Here is a 24,129-nt window from a genome sequence, read left to right as displayed (position 1 = left end):
ACCATCTTCAATAAACTCACAAGCTGGAAAGAAGCCAACCATTCTTTGGCAAGCCTATTTTATTCTCTATTATTTTACCTTTTATTAAAAAGACCCCCTCATTTGCCCTCAGCTTCCAGCTATAGAGAATTCTTTAAAGTGGGAGGGGGCAAAACCCGAGGTGAGATCTCTACAACGCTTAGCAAAAGGCTTTCTCAAACACTTAATTATACAGAGAAATCTGCCTCTCTTCTTTTTTCCAGATTAAATAATATTAGAGGATCTGCATTGTAAATAAAGAACTTCAGTAGAGAGGGTCCTTTTGGAAAATGCCCCTTTTCCTGTGGGCATAGGGCTGGCTTATCTTGTGTGGTCTGAGGATTTCAGGAAGGACCCAGCTGCACAATTTCTCCTCTGAAGTCCTACCATTAAAGGTTCAGTATTTTTGGGTTAATAAACTGCTCCATTTAAATAAGCCCTGGTCAACTTACAAGAATAAGCTAGGCTCTTACTGTACGTAATTCTGTGTTCAGCCAAAATGGCTGCCCTAGGAAATCATAATTTTGATAGATAGAAGGAGAATGACAGAGCCTTGTAGAAAACCCCAAATGACGTGATGTCCCTATGGCAGGTGGAGACAGGACACTAACAGGTCATTCATGACTAGTCAAGGAATGGTGAACAAATGGTATGGCTGTTCAAATGTGCCTAGTTCACACTTACCAGGGCAAACTTTCCAGTGGGCTGAGGGAGGCAGAAGAAGAAATAAGTGTTTTAAAAAGAAACAAAGACCTGCCTGGTATAGCTCAGTGGATTGAGCACAGGCCTGTGAACCAAAGAATTGACGGTTCGATTCCCAGTCAGGGCACATGCTTGGGTTGTAGGCCAGGTCCCCATTAAGGGGTGTGGAGAGACAACCACACACTGATGTTTCTCTCCATCTCTTTCTCCTTCACTTCCCCTCTATCTAAAAATAAATAAATAAAATCTTTAAAAATATATAAAAAATAAAAGAAATAGAAAAGATAGAAGTAAACTATTTATTCTGCAATAAAATAAAATAAAATTTATTTAAAAATTAAATTTAAAAGAAGCAAAACTACTTTACACTAGATACCATAATGTATTAAGATCATTGGATTCTGACCCTAAATGCCTCCATTTGGGGACAGGACATTCATGTGCCCTAAGATGGAGCCAGAAGCAGGCTGTCCTGACTGGGTGGGGGTGGGGTCTCTCTCTCTCTCTCTCTCTCTCTCTCTCTCTCTCTCTGGTTCTGGAAAGGGAATGGGTATGTGTGAAGGTCTGTGCTCCTTGCAACTTGCTCTCAACCTGTTTATAGAGGATAATATACTGCTTATTTCCAAAGATATTCTGCTCAGCTTTGGTAATTATAGTTTAAGAAGAAATAAGAATGAGGGGTCTTGATATTACATTTATCAAAATTTCCAGCCACGAAGAAGAGGGAGCTAATGTGAATTGAGTAATTAGCTGTGTGCCTTTGGACAAGTTACATGTTATTTCATTTTCTGTGCCCTGGTTTTCTCATCTATAGAATAGGAGACATTTTAGTTTTACCTTATAATGTGGTGAGAATGAAATGTCATCAGGCTTCAGGCATTTTCAACAGAGGGGCACGTAGAGAAGTGTTAGCTATGATGAAATAATGATTGTTCTCCTGAGGCAAGCATTAGATTCTCTGCTTTGCTATCTTTCTTAATTCTCAATACCATTGTTTTAGGTAACTACTTTCAACTCGTTTTCAGTTAAGACGAAGGTGTGATAGACAGATTGGCTAACTTGCCCAAGGGTGTAGAAGTAGTGAACTCCAGAGCAAATGGGGATTCAAAGCCAGGTGGGATGGGCACCAAGCATCCCAGGAGTTCCCACATCTCTGCCCTCCTGCGAGCCCCTCTTCACCACAGTCCTCTAAAAGGTTCACTGTGTTAGTACAGCAGCTCTAAAAGCTTTCACTGTATTCCTGCAGCAGCTCGCCTGGGTGTTTCTAGTGAATTTCTCCACATCCTGATTTTTTTTTTCTCAGCAAACTTTACCTTGCTCATTCCTCCTTCAGTGGGACCTTGTTAGTTTTTAGGACACACCCCTGTCTAGGTCTGGGCCTACAGGGCCAGCTTTCCCCACCCCTTCCTTCTGCTTAGGCTTAAAGTGTCACCAGAAGCCTCTGGTTCACTCTCTTTGCTTTTAGCCCTCACAGGGGCAGGAGGAACCAGGGCTGGGTCCAGAACTCATCAGTCCTGGGCTGACAGTGACAGGGTCCTGGGGGAGCACTGACTCCCCTACAACCCTCTCTTCTCTGGGACTATTGGCAACAAGAGAAAACCTGCTGGGAAAATGAAGACCTTCTGGTAAGACCTTGGCACTGGAAAGAGTGACAGGGAGACGTTCGGGGGCCCTGAACAGAGGGTCTGTGTTTTTGAAGTGGTGACAAGATGAAAGGAGGTGAGGTGAAGAGGAGAGAGACAGGGACAGTCAGAGACAGAGACAGATGAGAAAGGGAGACAAAATAAAAAACCCAAGCACTCAAGATAGCAGAGAGAGACAGAGAAAGAGGGAGAGACAATCACTGAAATGGAGGGTCTGAAAAACTAAGGTAGAGAGATAGTGGGATAGGCAGAAATGGAGACAGTGAGGTAGAAGCAACAACTTAATAATAAGCTAAACATGTGAGAATTCATTAAATCTCTCAATAAGATTTCAAAGTCAAAATTAAGAAAAAAACTATACTGAGATTTGATCACCTACATTAATTTGGTTTTTACCATGTTTAAAGATACTAAAGTAGTCCCCATGTGGAGGGACTCTTGGAATAATTTTTATTCTCTCTCTTTCAGGATAATTGCAGTTCTCTTGTCTGTATGCAGTTTTCTGGAACCGTGGACATCTGCGACTGTCGTCAAGCGTCGCCCAAGTAAGGGCCACAGTTTCTAGATTTTGAAATATCACTTGCTCCTAGAAGGCATCAAGCAGGGCTGTGGCTGAGTGAGGACTGATTGAAGCAGTCACGGTCCTTCCTACCCTCTCTTCAATGCTGCTCTGGCCCCCACTACTCAATGGCTGGTTTTCTGTAGTCAATGCTGGGTATAAAAAAGAAGTCCCGGTTGCGATCACTGTCAGCAGGAAAGCCAGTCTGTGTGCTTGTGTGCCTAGCACAGTGCCTCCTACCTGGTTCCAATTGTGATTGCTAATGTTGGAAGGACAGATGGATGGATAGAAGCCATTAATCTGGAGTAGAGGGTGGGGGCGTTGTTTGATATCCTGGGATGGCTGAGCTAAAGCTTTGTAGCTGTAAAACGCTTTTTCTGGTCTAGGAAGTCTCTGCCATCAGGTGAATCTCAGCAGGGCACAGGTTGTTTAGTTACAAGAGGCTTTCTGTGGTGATGAAAAAACACTGTTCCTTACAACCTTCCACTTGTGTAAGGAGCAACCAGTTTCATTCTCGAATTCCTCACCAAATTGAGCATTTAATCCTTTCCATGTTCTTCTCATTACTCTTCCCCATTTTAGGATACTAGCAATAGTCTAGTTGGGACCATTATTTAATCTCTTAAAATGAACTTATGAAATTCAATGTGTTCTCTATATTTTATTTAGGATTAGTGAATCTGAGACCCCAGCAAATGTCTCCTCTATTTGACAAAGATTCCTAAGAATGCCCCTCTCCAGCAGTCTCATTAAACTGGCTCGAGGCTGGCTCTGGATTCTCTTAGGAATTCTAAAATTTATGGTGTTAAAGGAATATTTTCTAGCCCAAACCACCAAAAATTTTCCAAAGAGGCTCCTGACATGGTGCTATTCAGCATGTTGTACAGCTTGAGCTCCAAAAGGAACAAGTTCCTAATTTCCCCAAAAGGAACATTTCCCAGCACAAATTACTAAAGCACCTTTGTGCCTTGCCTCCCTTCCAGGATGAGTTGAAATGAATGAATTATAATCATAGAGTCATAGAGTTAAAGCCAAATACATCACTTATAAGCAAGATATTTTGGTATGGTATAATATAGTGCTTTACAAAATTTCTCAGCTCTTATTATTATTGAAATATCCCCCCACAATCCCTATAACAGATGAGGTAGGATGACGTGATCTCTTTTGCAGGGTTTCCTGTCAATTCAATTTCTAATGGTGGAAATGAACTCTGTCCAAAAGTCAGAATTGGCCAAGATGATTTACCAGGCGAGTAGCAGTGTATTGTATTGAAAATGCATGCTTTCTATAAACTTATCTGGTACATTCTTTTATTTGGGTAGGTTGTGGAAAGGAGTAAAACCAATCTTAATGTGGACATTTTACTTTGTGTTCCCTTTTTCTAGGGTTTGACTTGATTTCTCAGTTCCAGGTAGATAAAGCAGCATCCAGGAGAGCTATCCAAAGGGTAGTGGGATCAACTGCATTGCAAGTGGCTTACAAATTGGGAAATAATGTAGACTTCAGGATTCCAACCAGGTAGTATAAAAAATTTTTAAATCTAATTATATGCCTTGAATGCATTTAAAAAAATGAAAAGCTATCCAATGTTAGAGAGTCTTCTGATGCTCAATGGCTCTTGAATCATGGCTTTATTTAAAGATGAAGGGATTTATTTACCTATCTATCCTCACTGCCTGAATATGTGAATGCTCTCCATGTTTTCGGTATGTAATTTACTTCCCATTCCAAGGAGAGAAAAATCACTGAGACTATTATAGATTGATTCAGGACATGTTCTTATTACTCCGCTCTCTGTTTTCCTATAATTTGTCTGGTTTTGACTGAAAGGACCCTCTGTGAAAAGTGCCAGAGGTTAAGCATAAATTTCACTAGGAACCACAGAGTGGCCAGAGCACTCATAGTGGTGCTGTTCAAGCGTCCTGGTGCTGAAAGGCAACTACACATCCAGTGCTTGGCTCCTGGCAGGAACCAAACAAAAGCAAAACCAAAACAAAGATAACAGAGACAATGGTAGTGATAATAATCATGAAAACCCTCCACTTCATTTATGTTTTTCTCTGGAACTCCTATTCTTTAAATCATTATTACTGAGATGCTTTTGTGTATGTGTAAGTGTTGAGTCCCGCCATTGTTATAAATGAGCTTTAGGGCTTGCAGTGTTGTCACCTGATACCTTATATGTGACTATTATGATTATATCTTAGGGCACTGAAAAAAAAGGGTTAATATTCCTTTGGTAGATGAATGAGAAAATTAGGGCTTTGATTGAAATTAAGGTGGAAATGTTAATAATGATTAATTAGTATAGTAAAGAATGTTATAGAGACTCTAAATGTTCATAGTAATAAAAATTTGGTCAAATTAGAATAGTCTGATATAATGCCAGATTGCAGATTGAAATTATGCTTTGAGCATACTGTATCTTATAAAACAATAATATTGCACTCTATAAATTCTTTTCTAAAAAGATTTTATTTATTTATTTTTAGAGAGGGGAAGGGAGGGAGAAAGAGAGGGAGAGAAACATCAATGTGTGGTTGTCTCTCACTCACCCCCTACTGGGGACCTGAGCTGCAACCCAGGCATGTGCCCTGACTGGGAATCGAGCCGGCTACCCAATGGTTCACAGGTCTGCACTGAGCCACACAAGCCAGGGCCACTCTATACATTCTTTTAACAAATTTCCCAATTAACATTAAATCCTGTAGTGCAGACATTATTATCCTTATGTTATGGAGGTAGAAACTGAAGTGAAAAAGGTTAAGTTACTTGCTTAGGTTCACAAGGTAGAGAGGTGCTGGGAGGATTGAAACGCGGGCAGAAGGGCATCAGAGGCTGTGCTTCTACCCACTATTTGATACTGACCCTGGAAAACCATTCACATTTGGAAGTGCTAAAGGCATCATGACAGCTATTAACTTGTTTTGCTTATATATTTTTTCATGCACAGAAGTGTTAATTGTGTTCTTAAATAAACTTTAAAAACTTTAATTTTTTCTTTCTTTAATAAAATAAACATCACACAAGACCACCAATGCTGGCTTAATTTTCTCTTCTACAGTTTAAGGTACAATGTGTGGAGTGTCATTGACTTTAAATTCAGAGACTGAAGGTCACACAGACCCCTATCTCCTCCTTATCTTTTTTGTTGCTCCTCTCTAAGTGCCTAGAGTTATCCCTAAATACTTTTAAATGGGCTGCAGCCAATGTCCCATGTTCTCTATCTTCTTGACTCTCTGCTTCCCACAAACAGTAAAAATTCTTATTTTACTGGCAAGGCATATTAAAAGATGGAAAAAAAAGAAGAAATAGAAGAAGGAAATAGGAGAAAGAAATACACAGAGAAAGAGGGGAGCCAAAGTTCTGAGAGAAATGCAGTTCCAAATAGGCAATAAAATCCATTCTTGGGCAAGTTACCTAAATGAATAATGTTTCAGTTCCCTCAGTGTCAAGAGTTTCCATGAGAAGTGAGTGTTAACCAATGGAGAGGGGTTGAATAGAGCCTGGTACACAGTGGTGTTAGTTTGCTGTAAGTAGGGGAGAAGACTGTAGGGGGAGAGTGTATATAGACAAAAGTTTTTTTCCTTAGTGAAGTCTTTCTTCTGAAGTTACCCTCCACATTGTACTTATTTGAAAACCAGGGAGCAAGACAGACAGGGCCTGGAATTGTTCTCAGATCAGGCAGGGAGTAGCCTGCCTTGGTGTAAAGGGTATTTCTATGCTGGAGAATATAGGTTCTGAGTGAACAAAAAAGGAATTTGTTAGCCAGATCCTGGCGGAAAGGAGAGGAGAGAGTGGTATCTGGAACTAATGTGATAGAGTTACAAATTATCCTTACTTTTCTTCTCAGTATTTTTTGAAAGATTATGAGACATATTTTTTTTGCTGTTTGTATTCTTTATTCTAGGCATTATAGTTTCACATTCTCAACTCATACAAACATGTTATGTTTATTTGCTTTAACAAATACAATCCTTTTCTTTGGGTTAAGGTCATAAACACATGTTTCGAGGTCTAAAGACTTCTTATCATTTATTCAAACCCGTATGGCTCTCCTTTTAAGATACTCTGTGCAGATTGTAACAATGAAGTAAATCATTTATAGATCCAGTTTCTTTTAAATTATGTATGCTGTCAAGTTTACTTATTGAAGTGCATAGCATATTTGCAAGAACAGAATCTCAGGTGTTCAAAAAAGACAATGCAACTGACTGTTCTATAAATCAGATATGTGAGGAGTTTCAAATGGCCTTAGGCATGTACAAATCCATAAATATTTTATTAATTTGAACTGTAGGAAATTTTCTCCCTTTGTCATGTTGACATACTATATCATCCTAGTTTAAAATGTTGATAATATGATAATCTTGACTATATCTGTATATATACACACAAGCACACACAGAAAATGTATATATTATCTTAGTGGATATGGAAAAAGACAGATGAATATCCTTGGTTTAATAATATGTCCACAAATGAAATTTCTTCTAACAACCTCAACCATGACCCTATTTTTAAAAAGTCTTTGCCATTACATAATCAAGTCAGATGTAAATTGGGACATTATGTATGTCTTATGCTACTTCCAACATAATCTTTTTGCTCAGTTAGCAGGAAAGATTGGATGAGGCACAAGTTGGGAGCACGCCCTCAGTTAGCCTCATGATGTCTTTGCAAAAGGGTCACTTAAGCAAGTTACTGTAACTTCTAAAGTCAAATCAAATATGTTCACTTTTTTCCTAGGGACTGAAATTCTACTCAGCTTTGCTCAGTACATGTGTAAACAAATAGATAGGTAACATAGATTTTTAAAAAATCTACAAGGAAATTGCTTTAAGGAAGAGAAGAGGACAAAACATTACAATTTAGCTCCCTTCTATAAAAACCTTACACCTCAAGAGTAACTATCTTGGACAAAAAAGAAAAATAAGCCTTGGCTGGTGTGGCTCAGTGGGTTGAATGCTGGCCTGCAAACCAAAGGGTTGTCGATTCAATTCCCAGTCAGGGCCCATGCCTGGGTTATGGGCCAGGTCCCCAGTAGGGGGCACATGAGAGGCAAGTACACACTGATATTTCTCTCCTTCTCTTTCTCCTTCCCTTCCCTTTTCTCTAAAAATAAATAAATAAAAATTTAAAAAACAAAGAAAAATAAATTATTTAAGCATCTGGTAAAATCCATATTATTAGGTGAAAAGAATATGATTTAAATGGATACTTGTCAAATTTCTCCATAGAATAAAATGTTTAAAAGTTATCCCCAAGCTCCAGAAGGAGGTTAGTTAAATAAAATGTAAAAACTTCTATAAGGTTTTATAATTTTACAGTAGCAATATATTATGTTGTAATTAATGAATCTTAGTTTCTTCCCTGGAAGTTATTGTGGAATACATATCTTCTGGAAAATTTCAAGTCCAAAGGAAATATGACAAACAGAATAAATATTAAAAATAAATATCAAAATAGGTGTGGTAGATTTCTTTTTCTGGGGAAATAGTTCTTGTATACATTTTTCTTCCTTAGCTTCAAACTGAATCTTTTAAATTATACTTGTTAAAACCTCCTGTACACTTGACAGACATAAAAAATGTTTAGTAAACTGAAAGCTTTGAAATAAGTCTGGTACACATCACCAGTAAGCATTTAAGAATGTGTACTGACAAAGGAATTAACCCAATATTATAAATATAAACCAGTCACTACAGGAAATAATAGCCAAAAGAAGTACTGGGATGATAAAAAAACACCCAGAGGAAAAGCTTCACATTTTAATTATTTTTATAAAACTAATAAAACAATAAAATTTGTTGATATAATTGACATATTTTTGAAGGCTTTCAAAAGTATTTGCACTAAAGAGTTATATATTTGTTTATGCTATTATAATAAGGGATGACAAAGTCTTGTAGTTAAAGTCAGAGTAAAGATAGAATTTTAGCAAGTTGAGAGATTTCCCTTATTGCTAAATATTCTCAGAAATGAAGAATTTTTGGTTTAGAAATTCTTGGCCCCAACAATATATTTTAATGTAACTGGAAACAACACATAATATACATTCAAGAAATTTATATGTTATTCACTTTGGTTTGAACAAATTAAATAAGCATTCACTTAGATATTCATACTTGCCTTTCTCTTCTTTACTCTTTACAAGAAGGGGACTATGTAACAGGACTTTGACTTGAAGAAAAGTTAACTGGGACTTTGGGTCCTGGTACATATCTGCTCTCAGAAATGTCAAATTTTATTATTCAGCAAGAACAATTAATTGGTATCTACTTTTCCTAGCATTACTTTCTTCGTTAAGAATTTTTCTATACTTAGAAGGAGGAAGGGAGAAAAATAAAACTTCAAGCCCTTGAAAGGTGAAGTTTACATTTAATATCTTCTGACTTTGTTGTTGTTAATTTTTGTCCTCGGGCACTAGCAGTTTGTTTTCACAAAAGCAGGTCCAGGTAGTTGTTGCAGCTTCAGATCATAGTTGCCACAGCCTGGAGATGTCTCAGGAGCACTGATGGTCTCAAGCTGCTATTTAAAGCAATGAGGTAGCAGTGATTCAGACTCGGTTTTGAAGGGAGGGACAACTTGGTTGGAGTAGAGAATTAAGGACTGGTCACCTTTCCCTTGTCACACATCTGGTGACAAACAACAGCTGCTAATTTAACATCACACTTTGAACTCCCTGGAAAAGAAAAATCAGTGTGAAAGAACTGATTTTCAAAGTTACTGATTTCAAAGAACTGATTTTTCTCAAGTTACTGATTTTCAAAATGTTTGTATGGGTCTAGGATAATTGTGGAGGGGAATGCCCAAGAAATGATAGAAATAACAAATAATCTATGTTATATTACAATAAAAAATTTAAAAGCTGCTTCACTTAAGTGGTCTCATAAGCCGGCAGAGCTGATTTGGATTCCAAATGATTTCTTCTTTCATTTGTAGGAGAAATGATGCCAAGAACTTTGGAATGTGTTTCTTGGCTGAAATGAAATTGCTGAACAGTAGCTCTTTAGGCAGCATAAATAGTAATATTGTTGGGACTGTGTGGCATTAGGAGCTCTCCTTCGCTTTGAGGGAAGGCTCTTTTTAATGTGTAGTTTAAGATGGAGCATTAATGTACATGAATAATTGAGCTTCTGTGAAGGTCTTTATGAATAGCCATGAAAGAACAAAGTAGTACATAGTTTTTCACACTGTAACTTTTCTGTAGATCTAGAATCTAAAACAGCATGAGAGAATATGGTAATATGCACGAGTACAGGAAACAAGATTTATATTTATTGTTTTAAAATTTTACTCAGGCATTTATATCCCAGTGGACTGCCTGAAGAATATTCCTTTTTAACCACTTTTCGGATGACTGGAAGCACACTTGAAAAGCACTGGAGCATTTGGCAGATTCAGGATTCCTCGGGGAAGGAGGAAGTTGGCGTGAAGATTAATGGCCAAACAAAATCTGTTGCATTTTCATACAAGGGACTGGATGGAAGTCTCCAATCTGCAGTCTTTTCAAATTTGCCCTCCTTGTTCGACTCCCAGTGGCATAAGATCATGATTGGTGTGGAAAGGAGCACTGCTACCCTTTTTGTTGACTGCAACAGGATTGAATCCTTACCTATACAGCCAAGAGGCCAAATCAATGTTGATGGCTTTGCTGTGCTGGGAAAACTTGCAGATAATCCTCAAGTTTCTGTACCAGTAAGTATAAAATCACACTATGATAGATTAAATCAATACCAGATTGCTAAAATTAATGCCTCAGAGATCTTTCATAATCATCTGAATGTCTTCAACAACGAATAGTCATTCATCTTTTTTATTCACTCAGTTTCTTATTCAAAAAGCCCTCAGTGCCTATTTTGAGTACGGCACATAGCAGACAGAATGGGGAATCAGAGGAAGTTACACAGAGATGGCTCCTGGTCTTAGGAGCTTAACATCTACTTGGAAGTTGCTGCATGTCTTCCTGCAGCACCCGGAATCCTTCTGATGGGACTCAAAGGAACTGATACTGGTGTGGTACATATTGTACATAAATAATTAATGAGAAGATTCAAAATAAGGTTAACATGAATGGTGGGTTCAGTTAGTCAAGAATTCCATGCTTCTTGGAAGCAATGGACTTTAAAATGGAAGGATTCGAATTGACAAAAGAAGAGGAGAAAGTGCATTCTAGCTGAGGGAAAGAGCATTCAGGGAGAAAGAAGCAGAGAATAAGTAGGCCACATACAAAGTTCTGAAGACTGGCTGCTTTGGATGAAATGCATTTGTGAAAATGTGAGAGAGAGAGTGTGTGTGTGTGTGTGTGTGTGTGTGTGTGTGTGAGGGAGATGAGGGATATTAACTGCAGAGTGTGGAAGATAAGGTTAGGAAGCCGTATGATGTCTGATAAGCAAGAATGAAAATTGTATAGAAGGTAAAATACTTGTTTATTTAGAAGTAGGTCTTGTCTGGAGTATCATAAAAGTAAAGGATTTTAAAGCTCTGTTTACGATTTTACTATTGAGATCCATGGACATAAAGGTAAGGAATAATATAATAACACATAATTGTATTGAGTTTCAATGAACAATTCTTTTTTAAAACAGGTTTTGTTTGTTTATAGAGATAGAGGAAGGGGGAAGGGAGAGAGGGAGAGAAATATCTGTATGAGAGAAACATCATTGGTTGTGTCTTGCATGCACCCTAACTGGGGACCAGGCTGCAACCTCAGGCACGTGCTCTGACTGGGAGTTGAACCAGTGACCTTTCGATTTGTGGGATGATGCTCAACCAACTGAGCCACGCTGGTCAGGGCAATGAACAATTGTTTAAAAAAATATTTTATAGTATTATGACAGGAATTTTAAAAACATGTCTTAGAAGACAAGTGTTCTTTTGGGGGGAACTAAAGAATTTGCAGCTCAATAAATATCAATGCCAATCTCCCTCTCTCCCCTGCCCTTTCTCTGTCTCTCTCGCAGGGCTGTTAAATTCTAGTCACCAAACTTATATTGTAGAGTGTAGTAGGAATGATACAATGATTTTGAATTGGTTCTGTGCCCTTCTCCAAAGGGGTAAAAAAAAGGTTATCTGGCATCTCAGTAATTGAATAGTTCAAATTACTTCTTCCAAGGGAAGAATTATGATTAGTGTGAAGGACAGTGTGAAATTTCTATATTCTGTGATATACAGGAAACAATTTGTAACTGCCACATCACTGCTCTGGCTTGTAGGTACTTGAGAAAGTATATCTTCAACTAATGAGTTATCACACCTCAAGTGGCTGGGTCAGAAAGCCAATGGGATCACTCTTGTGCCATCTTGAATTTTTTGCAGTAAAATCTTTGCAATGGCGCTGGAGTGGTTTTCAGATATCACTGAACTTCTGCAATATCTGTGTGATTTTGACCCATGGATGAGGGAAAAATGACCTAAGAATACCCCCTCACTGTGATGTTTATCAGTCAAGTACTTCTAGAATTGATTTATTGATTCATGGGCCTTGAACAACATTATAAGTCATTGTAAGCTGAATCTGTGATGCTAGCCTACTATTAAATTGTCTGATTACCAGAGCAGCAAAGTCCCAATATTACTTTGTTATATTACAGTCTAGCCAGTGGTGTTAGGGCTGATTTCAGGTTTTCTGACAAGTCTGATCTCACATCACAGTAGAGACCAGTTAAGACCAGTTGTCTTCTACTTTATTCTTTCAAGTGCAGTGCTGCAGCAAAGAACCTGGAAGCTGCTGTTACATTTTGCTGCAGGTCCATCAAGGAGTTTTTCAGTCAGTGCAGTGTAGCCAGTGTTGAAAGTACTTGAAAACAGCCTGAGCAACTTTTTTCTTTTATACTGAATTCTGACCCTTCACAGGGGAACACAAGAGACTTGGTATATTAAGGATATTTAAAAATTCTATATTCAATGATATGGTGGTGGTGATGGTAGTGATAATAACTCAGATAGATCAAGGACATAAGCCAAAACATTTTTACTTACATCCAAGGACTGACAGTTTACAATGTCAAACTCAAACTTGTCACCAAAATATATTCCTCAACTTTCACCCTATGTCAGAAAAAGTAGAAAACTCTGTGTAAAAAAAAGCCCATTTATGCTTTAAAAAAACAGTTTAATATCCTTAACTTACCAATGTAATGCTTTCAAAGTTCTTTCATTCCCACTAGCTTATTTGATCCTTGCAATAGTTTTATGTTAACCAGCATAGATAGGATCATCCCCATTTCCCAGCTGAGGAAGTAATCTCAAGCAGATTTCGTGGCTTGTAAGAAGCAGTGTTAGCTATACAACTTCTAATGTACCTTATTTTCTGTTATGCCAACTAACTTTCCCTTGATAAAAATATTAAAATGTGTAACTTTCCTTATAAAACATCTCATTGTTTTTACATTTTTGATTTTTATAGAATTTTCAGAATTTACTTTGCAAGATAAACAATTTGTGTGTTTTTTTAAGAAGGTTGCACAGTATGAAACATGTCCTCAGACATTAATCCTTCTTGTTTATTTACTTAGGAAATGCCCTAATGTAGCTTATATACTGGGTATACATAGTTTATACTGGGTATAAATTAACCACAGCTCTCATATTCTTAAGTCTACAGAGGGTGAGGGGTTGAGGTGATAAGCAACAGTAACACATTAAGGCCCATAACAGTGAGTGGAGGCACATGGAAAAGCTCCCCTCTCAGATCAGAGCAGGGGCTAGGGGTGACAGTGGAATTGAAGGATGGTTTCTGAAGGAGGTGATGTCGAAGAGGAACCCTGGGAATGGATAAGAGTTCTCCAGGAGAAGACAAGGTCCAGTATTCTAGGCAAAGGGACTCTCATTTGGGAATTGCATGTTTAATAACTCTCCCCTTTTAAACTTTATTACCCCACACTGCCCTCCCCCACATTTCTAGACTAAGAATAGTCAAATACCCATACAAATGCCTAGAGAAAGCCCAAGTGTCCACAAGTTGTCCCTATGCTCTGTTCTTATTTCATGTCTTATGATCTCACCAATTTGGCTGAAACTGAAATTGTTAACAACGACTGAAGACTAAGTGACTACATGTCCCTTGGAAGACTTGAGAGAGTGATGCGTAGTGGTGTCCACATGTTCTGTGAGGTAGAAGAAGTGCCTGGGGACTGTCAGGGGACCCTTGCACATTTGCTGTCTCTCAGTTTGGAGGCAGCAAATGTTCAAGGTTACTATGTGAGGAATTTTAAATGAAAATGAAATGTGCCAATAGCGTGAAAACAACAAGGAATACTATACTTTTCAATTTTTATTCTTCCAATTGGAGAATCAACAGTTGCTTTTGTTTAGTAAGTAAATCAAAAGCAAACATCCCTTTTAAAGGTATTTACAGATGTCAAGAGGTAGTCATAGAAACTACTTACTTTTTTACTTTTTAAAAAAGGTAGTGAAAACAACATTTGATGGAGCATCAATGCCAAAAGACTCATTTACATCATCCTTGTTTGAGATTTCCCCCTTTCTATTCCATCTTTTGTCTCTTTCACTTCCTAAATTGGAAAAGGAAACCAATTTCAGGAGGTTTTTGTAAGGCTTGCAATATAGCTGCTCACGTGATCTACAACTCAAACATTCTCATCACTCATGCTTATTTAGTGGCCTCAGAGCATTTTACATTTTTTCCCAATGTACTGCTGCCATACATTGTTAGTTTGATTTTAAAGCAATAAATCCCATATTTGCTATCCTCCTTTGTATTCATATTTTAGGATGGTGCCATTTATCCCACTGCAAAGCTCAGTTTCCTGGCAGCATATCATAAAAACATGTTATGTTATGACAGGTTCTTTATTGCTTGCTGTCAGCATGATTGCCTAGGAGAGTTATTTTGTACAGCTCTATTAGAAAACAAAGTTGGCCTTTTTCCCTTTTGAGGGATGTGCATAGGGGCTTGTTTGAGGGAGGATAAAAGTTTATGTGGCTTTGCAAATATATCATTCAAACCCTTTTCTTTTTCCTTATGTATAGTCCAAACAAAATAATGTGGAATATGATTAATCAGACAGATAAAATGCTTTCAAAAGTATATTTTAACCCTGGTTGGTATGGCTCAGTGGATTGAGCATCGGCCTATGAACCAAAGGGTAGCCAGTTTGATTCCCAGTCAGGGCACATACCTGGGTTGCAGGCCAGGGCCCCAGTAGGGGGCAGACAAGAGACAGCTGATCGATGTTTCTATTGCACATCCATGTTTCTCTTCCTACATTGATGTTTCTCTCCTTTCCATCCTTCTCTCTCAGAATAAGGAAATGAAATCTAAAAAACCAAAGTATATTTGAAATGTGTCATTGTATGTTATTTTTGTTAAATTCAGAGAAAATATGAGAGTAAATAGAAAGAATCAGAAAAACTGTTGATGGAAGAGCTTTCTGTCCTTTTCTTTACTCCATAGATTTAAACCATATCAACTCTCCAAATGTAAAAACAATGTGTCATAGATATGGAAGAATCATTATGAGGTTGTGATTAATATTATTTCTGGTATTTAAGAAGTATTATAGGAAAGTTATGTTTTTAGTGATTTAATAAATGTATAATATCTACTATGCACATATCTAAACTATTAAGTTGGTTTATGAAATTGTTTTTGGCAAGTACAATTTTAACAAGTACTCTTTCACTTGGAAGTGAGAAATAAGAAAGAAATGGTAATGTTATCTGAACATATTCATAGGAAACAACTTTTAAAACACTTTGGTATGACTTGATTGGAATATTTTTGAATGCTGACTATCAAAACAACTTTTTTGGAGATAAAACCGAACATGCTGCATTGTAGACCGTGCTAACATTAGCCGACTTTTCCACTAGGTGGCAATGAAAGGAGAACACACAGAAAAAAAAGATGCCAACACAGGGGAAGCCATGATGGGGAAGGGGCTACAGATAACTGGAATAAAATAAAAAAGATGGCCAAACTTGCTTTTAATGGGAAAATTGAAAACTGTAAAATTTTTATTGGCCTCAGCTGTGCCCATAGTGTTGCAGTTTTAAGGAATCAGTGCTATTAGTTTTTCTATTTCTATTAAAATGTGTGTGGGCTAAGGGCATACAGAAATCTTTGTTATGTGGACTGGGAGGCTGTAAGGCAAGAGACTAACTCAGTGACAGCTTTCCTTCTCTTCATGTCCATTTCTGTATGGTTAGCGGTTCTGGTTACAACATGGTGTCACTAGAATCACGGCCTCTCAAAGCTGGAGGAGACTGAGTGTGTCCAGTCCAAACCTCTCTGTTTATAGGTGAAGAAACTACAGCTTCTGAACAGAAACTGAAGCCCAGGCAAGGGGAGGGGGCTGCCCTTCAACTTGTAATCAAACAGAAGAAAAATAATATTAATTCTTTCTTCACTATACCTCTTATCCACCTCTATGCATTCATTTATTAATATTACACAACTATTTATTAAATATTTTATGTTCTGTTGAATAGGTTTTTTTGCTTGGATTTTTCTCAGTCTTACAAACTATAAACTCCCTGTGCGGAGGAGAATATCCCTGGCTTTCCTAGAATCTTTCCTTTGTGGCTGGCTTATTTTGGGGCTTAAGAGATGTTTCCTGAAGGACTAAATGAAAATATTTGTCAGACATGTTTTGTCAGTGTGCATTCAAACAGAAGTTATAGATGGAAGTTAAAGCTCTAATGAAGCTCACATTCATTCTGGGGAGAGGAGAAGGACACAAATGAATAAATGAGTCAATGTATAGCATGCCAGGTAGTCAGAAACGCTATGGAGAAAAATGAAGCAGGAAATTGTTGTGCCTGGAGAGAAGACCTCATTGAGAAAAAAAAAATTAGCAGATACCTGAAAGAGTTCAGGGAATTAGCATGTGGATGTCTGGGAAAGGAAGATTCCAGAAAGATAGAAAATGGAGTGAAAAGAGACTGGTGTGGGTGTTGTTTGCTGTGTTTGTGGACAGCATGCAGACCACTGTGGCTGGAATGAGACTGAGAGACGTAGGCAATGAGGTCACATGATAGAGTAAGGATGGGAACATTGTGTTAGCATTTTGGATCTCCTGCTGTGTAACATGAGAAGCTTTAGGATGGTTTTGGATAATCAACAAGTTTGTATTTTTAAAAAGTATCTTTTTTGGTTGTTGTTTGCCAATATACAGTAGGGGGAGAGAAGTACAGAACATTTAGGGGAAACCTAAAAGGAGTCCTGAAGAGGCTACTGCAGAAATTCAGACAATGGTGGTCTTGATTTGGAAGAGGGTGCTGGTGGCGGACGTGGTGCACAGTGGTCAGATGCTGATATATTTTGAGGGTAGAGAAAACAGGATTTTCAGTGTAAGAGAGAAAGCAGAATCAAGGACGACACCAATAATTTTGGCATAGCTAAATTACAAATACAGAGTTTTCATTGACTGAGATGGGAAAAACTGTGGCAGCAGCCGGTATCAGTAAGAACATTAGGAGTTAGTTTGGAATATCTAAGTTGATCATTATTTTAGACATCTAAGTGAAGATACTGAGCAGGCTGTTTGATATGTTCTTCTGGATCTTGAGAGACAGGTCCAACTGGGAATAGAACTCTGGGAGTTGTCAACCTGCATAAAGTATCTCAAGCTATGTGACAAGATGAAATTTCTAAGCCATGAATGTGATAGTGAAGTCCTAGAAGTGAACCCTAAACCAACCAACATTGAGAGGTTGCTGAAATGAGGAAAATTCAGCCAAAGAGACTAAGAAAGGCAGCCTGCGATATAGGAAAGAATGAGCAGGTTGTGGTACCTCGAATGTCAAGGGAAATAGTATTTCAAGGAGGATGGAATGGTCAACCCACTCAACTGCTGTAGATGGATCCAATAAGATGAGGACTGAGTTCTGACCCTTGGATTTAGAAACTAGTGATGGTGAACTTGAGAAAAGACCCATTGGAGTATTGGGAGGAAAAGCCAAGTTCAAGGGCAAATGGAAGGGAAAGGAATTGGAGTCAATGGATATAGACAACTCCGTGTTTTATAGGAACGGGAGCCAAAAACAGCGTGGCAGCTGAGGAAGGATGTGACATGAGGGGAGGGTTCTTTTATTTTTAAGTGGGCAGGACGCCTTACCAAAGTTCAGAGGATAACACTTCTTGAGGCTCTGCTACAGTAGCCTCCTTCTGCCTGAAAGGATCAGGCCCTTATTACCACATGAATCTCCTTCAACGTCCTTTTAAATTAGGCCACTTTTCCCTACTCCTTTCTCTGTTGTAGACAAATATTGATAGCCATCTAATAATCAGTTACAAAGTAATATTAAAATTTCTTAGCTTAGAATTCAAGGGGAAAAATATGTCTAGTCTTTGTGCCAGTGAATCTGGTCTCTTCTCCACTCCATTTTCTACCCTTGTGTCCTATTATTGTCCCCTCCTCCTGTGTCAGAACTCTGTTACCCTCCTTGTCTCTGCTTATGAAAATCTCAATTACTTCAGGGCCTTACTCACATATGACATGTTATATTATCCCCTTGTTGGTGACCTTACATATCACAAGTCAATTACAATACTATTTATTGTCAAAAGCATTTTTTGGCTTAGATACTGCCCTATAGATTAGATACTTTTGTCTTCCATAGTATTGACATCAAAGCACATGAGTGTGTCATATAAAGATATGCTGAATGAAAAATAAATCAATTACTACTCATCAGGTCTGCTACCTTCAAGTCCATTGTTCTCTTTCCTTCCATCATTCTGCCTCTGCCTTTGGTATAATTCAGATGATTGTCACCTGCTCGTATTTAGCTACAATTCCTAATGCTGTGTCTGGAACTGCAGGGCCTAGTCTACATAGAGTTGGGGAAAGTTCTTATTTTAAGGCAGCTGAGAGCCTCTTGCTCAGCAACCAGGAAGTTTCACTGGGAGGACGTCCCTTAGGATGGTAGAAACCAACATTTTGTCATAAACTGAATAGAAGGATGAGATGTAAGAATTCACATATTTCTTTGAATAAATGTTGTTATTGAGTAAATAGAGGCTTAATGAAACATCTCTCCAGTTTTAAAAAATAATCTTTAAAGAGGTAGTTTTTAGGTATTTTGTAGTTATGAAATTTAATCAAAATTCAATTTGCAAAATATCAAGACTTTTGTTGTTCTCATTAAAATTAAGCCAAGTTACACGGTTTGTCAATAGAATTTTCTCTCAGGAAAAAAAGATAGTGTTCTGATATTAGTTTTTGTTTAGTTCTTATGAAGGGCTTCAATACCTTCCTAGTTTTTCTCAACACCCTAGCAGAATAGGTAGAAACCACTAGTATTATTAAAAGAGTAGAGAGTTGGGGCCAAAATTACTTGTTTTAATGAGTTTTCAGCTGGACACTACTTTAGCTTAGGGGCTGGAATTACACCTTAGTTTCCTAAAGACAACAAGTGGATAATGCCAAGCAGGGCATATGTGAGGCACTTCACACTCAGGCAAATCAGGTCTCCCTGAGACGATGGTGAAGTATTTCATGTTGAGAAGGATGGACTGTGTTAGGACATTTGATGTTGTGTTGAACAGATTTTTTTAAACTTTTTTTCTTTGCTTGGATTTTTCTCCATCTTAAAAACTGTAAACTCCTGTGGGGAGAATATCCCTGGTTTCCCCAGATTGTTTCCTTTGTGCCCGGGGTATACTGGGCTTAAAAGATGTTTCCTGAAGGACTAAATGAAAATATTTGTCATACATGTTTTGTCAGTGTGCACTCAAAGAGATAAATGATTCCAGGTATGAAAATGAGAAACGTGTGGAAATTAACATTTTAGATGTACAATGGAAGTGACTTTTACCAAGGAATGCTGCCAATCTTCCTGCAAAATAATTAACATGCAAATTGGAATTCATATTGCATGATAAAAAATGGTGGTTGTGTAGATGATTATTAGTACGTAGGTGGTGTTTATGTGGATGCACAGATGTGTTCAGAAGCTTCTGATCTATGTCAGACTCTGAACAACCCAGCCTGTATTCACAAATGAATTACATTTCATTCCCCCATTATTCTGTGCCACAATTGAATCTCACATATTTGAACAGGTGTGCCAATTTATCCAGAGAGAATTACATTTTTGAGAAAACAGCTTAATGAATCACTTTGCATTTGCAATAAAATAATTAAAGTTTCTCAAGGTGATTTAGATATAAATTATATTTTGAGAATTAAAATATTACACACACACAGAATCCATTCCTAGTTTGACTTACCAATTCACAAAGGACTCAGTGAATAAAATTATACATGACCTCTCTTATTTTGAGAGTTACGCAGTGGGAAGATATCTTTTCTTATTCTGGTAGTATTTTTACCTGGTCATGGAAAAATAATAATTGTATTTCCTACATGATATTTTATTATATACATCAATATATAACTGCATATAGACATAACTATCAGTTTGGAGAAACACCAGAAATTTTGCTTCTGGGAAACAAAGGCAAAGGTTTAAATTCATATGGAAGTTTCTTAGTCTAGTTCTGAAGTTTTCTAGCAGATGTTGGAAACTAGCTTACATGGTTTTAATTCCTAGACAGTTCCCCATTTCCACTCATTTTCAGTACAAATATTCAACCACCATATGTCTTGGTTACCTTCTTACAAAATTATAACTCATTCTGTGTTAGTTTGTGGTGGTGGAGTGAGTTGGGTAGTAGAGAAAGCTCGTATTTTAGAGTCAAGGGCATTTGGAATGCTATCTCTGCCTTTTACTAACTAGCTGTGTGACCTGTGGCAATGATTTAACCTCTCTACTCCACTTTACCATGTGTGATCTGCTTCAAAGAGTTGTTTGAGGCACTGCCAGGTATTTAGTATTCACTGAGGAAAAGGTTGTTCCATTCTTTCTTTTATCTTCCTTTCAAAATTTCCACTGCAATTTAGGACAAACCTGAATAATCTCTCTCTCTGCTTGAGAGAAACAAACAAAAGTACTCCAATAAAAGGTGTCTGATTAAAGTAATTCCCTTACCTGCAAGGCATTGTGTGGTTTGGAAAGCAATTCTTTTGAGGGATGTCAGTGTAATATTGTTAAATAACTCACGCAAGGAAGACACAGATAATTTTCATACAGTTCACAAATAAATTTCTTTTTTTACTTAGCTGCTCACTTTCTTTACATCCCACTTAACTTATCCTTCCAGATGTCCACATTTTCTGGAGAAAAGGCATGGTAAGGTTGAGAAGAATGGAGAAAGAATAATGGAAAAAGAGGAGATCTCTAGCACAGTTAGAATCATGTGAGAAGAGGCACCAATGCAGGAATGTGAAAGCTTAATGCCTATTTTCACCTTTTATAAAATAGAAAACTTTGTTTCATTTTACTTTCCCTTTATTGTGGATAGAAGGGAATGACTTTGTTCTTCATTGTCTCCATTTTGATTGTCCATCCAGTATTTACTGGAACTTCAACTCTGGATGTTCCCATAATTCTAGATCCAGCAGATCTAGAGTCCATTTGGCAGGTGGGATAGAGTGTAATTCACAAGTGGAGGAAAAAAGGAGGAGATAATATTTAGATTTGGGACCTGGATACTTAAAGACACTCACATAATGCCTAAAGAATCAACTGACCAGGAAATATGGATCTAACTTAAAATGTCTAGCAAGGAACTCCCTCAGTTTAAGAGGAGCCATCAAGACACACAGGGGCAGGCTGCCTGTGGGGTGCATCTGCCATCTGCTTTTTTAACCTCATCTCCTGAGACTTTCAGATTCAGATCTGGCCACTCTTCCTTTGTCTTGTTTCTTTTTTTGTTCCCCTCTTCTTTCTCCCTTAGTACCTGCTAAAATATAAGAAGCTGTCAGGGCACATTTGGATTTCAAGTATTTAAAATTTTTATATCTCTGCAGCAAATTAATAAAATTATACAAAATTTAAATATTTTTATCATCTTGTTCCTCCCCCCCCCATGAGTCCTTGATTTCCCTCTCATTCCCACCATTTCTGGTCCGTCCTTCCATTTTAAGCTGTGGCCACTCCATGGAGAATGTCTTCTCTAGCATGCATATTTCTTCCAGTACCAGAGTTTCTTTCCTTTATATTATTCCTGGATGTGGCCACCTCCTCGGTTGCCTGTCCTTAACATTCTTGCATGTGACCTCTTAGCACATATATTCTCTGTGGAGTTTAGTAGGCCTGGCTTCCCATTCAGACTCGGACACTTACTGACTTGAGATGAGGACAGTTTCTTGTTCTCCCTAGCCTCATTTGAACAGAATCTACCTCTTGGGGTTGTGATGAGGAGAGAAATAGAAAATCAGTGCCCGTGATCTGTTTCCTGCCTAGGATATGCTGGAGTAATGCAGAGCAAACCACATCTGCATCCAATGATCAGAGAAACTTGGGAAGGGCTTCCCACCCATTTCCAATGGAAATTTATATTCACAGAACAGTGAAAGTCCTGGTCCAATGAGATCAACCAGTTCAAGTTCATTTCTAGTCACTTAGCAATTGGACCACACTTATACCAACTTCTCTCTCCCTTAAATGACCTGTTTCTGTTCTCCAAAAGAACCTGAACTGAGTGTCTGCTGTCTTTCTCCAGTTTGAACTTCAATGGATGCTGATCCATTGTGACCCACTTCGACCGAGCAGAGAAACTTGCCATGAGCTGCCACCAAGGATAACGGTGAGTCCCCTTGACCACCGGCAAAGGCCACTTCCACACAGCTGACTCCTCTCCATTCTGCCTCCCACTCTATTTCTCCAAGGGTCTGAGCTTTGCTGTTCGGATCAGATAGATATTAAGCACAGGTCCCACCCAAAACCTGTAAAGTAAGATTCAGCAACGCCCCTGCCCCCCGCCCCCGCCCCCGTACCCCGCTAAAGGTGTCTGTTCTACCTTTGGTGGCTTACTCTTTTCCAAACATCTTTCCAAGAACGCTGTCCGTCTGCTCGCCGCGGGCTGTGGTGCACTGGTCACCTAAGGAGGCTCCGAGGACAGCCGGAGGCAGCTAAGGGACGTGTGGGCGGAGGCAGAGCCTCACTTTCTGGCCTCGCCCGTGCAGAGCGGCGAAAGGGTTAAGGGGGATTGTTGTCATTTTATCCGTCCTGCCAGCCCGCTAGCTTTCCTCCAATCCCCAGGACCTTCTCCAGGGCCATTCAAAAACAGGAGGAAGTACGGTTCCCCACGGGGGCACCTTTGCAACCACTGATCCCGGGGGCACTTTTTGTGCGGAAGAAGTACCACTTGATGCGCGTGGTGGCAGTTCCAGAAGCCTAGCGGGGCGGCGGGAGGCAGAGTCGGTCTCAGGGACTCCTGAGAGGGCGGGGCCATGGCCTGGACATCGGGGACTCACAGGCTCCTAGGGCTGCGATTGCTGCTGTCAGGACTCTGCTTGTGCGCGGCTCAAGTAAGTTGTGGGAGAGTTTGGGGAGGGGGATCTCAATTTCTCCCTACCTTTTTCTTCACTAGCCCAGCCAGCTTCCCAACAAGGTACGCTGGGGGCGACAGATGCCTGCATTTTTCCAGTGCACATAGGGAAAGGTGGGGTGCAGCCGTCGTGGGACCAGTGGGGAAGGCTTGGAGCATCCCCAGGGCTCCGAGGCGGCTCACTACCTGCAACCAGTCCGCAGCACCTGCAGCGAGTACCTGGGGAGTCGGGGACCCCATATGACCCATCAGTCCGGGAAAGGACACCTGCTCCCACTTGGGACCTAATGCTGCAGACTCAGACGCTGAAGGCCTTCGGTGTCTGGCGACCAGGGTTTAATTTTGGCGTGGATTCATCTTACCTCCCTTCCCCCTCTCCTTATCACAAAGGAGGCTGGAGAAAGCTGGATTTCAGGGTACAGGCCCTAAAGCTTCCGCTCCCGCTCCTCCAGCCTTCGGTGGCAGCATAAAACCGTGCGTCCTGCTAGTGGTGCCCGCGGCTGGGGATTGACACTGGCCAGCCTTGGCTCCCTTCAAAATTTCAGCAACTTCCCAAAGGCTCCGCGTTGCCTCCCTCCTGTGCGGGAGAGTACAGGGGAAGGGGGGGGGGCGCGCGGGTGAGCACAGCAGAGGTTTGAGGTTTCACATACAAAGACCCCATTGTAACCTGTCTGGTCAGAGGAGTTTAGAAAAACAAAGTTTTCCTTGATGAAAGAAGCTTTTTTCTTTTTTTAAATTTAGAGGGGGAGAAAAATCCTCCCCCCCACAACACACATTCCATAAGCATCATGCTCACACTATTTCAGAGGCCACCAGCACCGTGAATGCTTAGCTGT

At 39.2% G+C, this 24,129-nt stretch overlaps 1 protein-coding gene across 1 annotated transcript in view; it reads left to right on the top strand.

Moving 5' to 3' along the window:
• Positions 1-24,129, top strand: part of COL9A1 (collagen type IX alpha 1 chain) — a 183,279-nt gene that overhangs the window by 92,649 nt on the left and 66,501 nt on the right. Inside the window, exons 3-8 of the mRNA XM_045842871.1 lie at positions 2,832-2,908; positions 4,096-4,173; positions 4,311-4,443; positions 10,230-10,626; positions 22,466-22,549; positions 23,336-23,356. Of these exons, the coding sequence (XP_045698827.1) occupies positions 2,832-2,908; positions 4,096-4,173; positions 4,311-4,443; positions 10,230-10,626; positions 22,466-22,549; positions 23,336-23,356 (790 nt within the window). The remainder of the gene's footprint in view (positions 1-2,831; positions 2,909-4,095; positions 4,174-4,310; positions 4,444-10,229; positions 10,627-22,465; positions 22,550-23,335; positions 23,357-24,129) is intronic.

This window comes from Phyllostomus hastatus, unplaced genomic scaffold (assembly GCF_019186645.2).
Source record: "Phyllostomus hastatus isolate PE091 unplaced genomic scaffold, TTU_PhHast_1.1 phas_contig_40, whole genome shotgun sequence".
Classification (NCBI taxonomy): domain Eukaryota; kingdom Metazoa; phylum Chordata; class Mammalia; order Chiroptera; family Phyllostomidae; genus Phyllostomus; species Phyllostomus hastatus.
The sequence above is the reverse complement of the archived record's forward strand: the minus strand, read 5'-3'. Positions and strand labels throughout refer to the sequence as shown.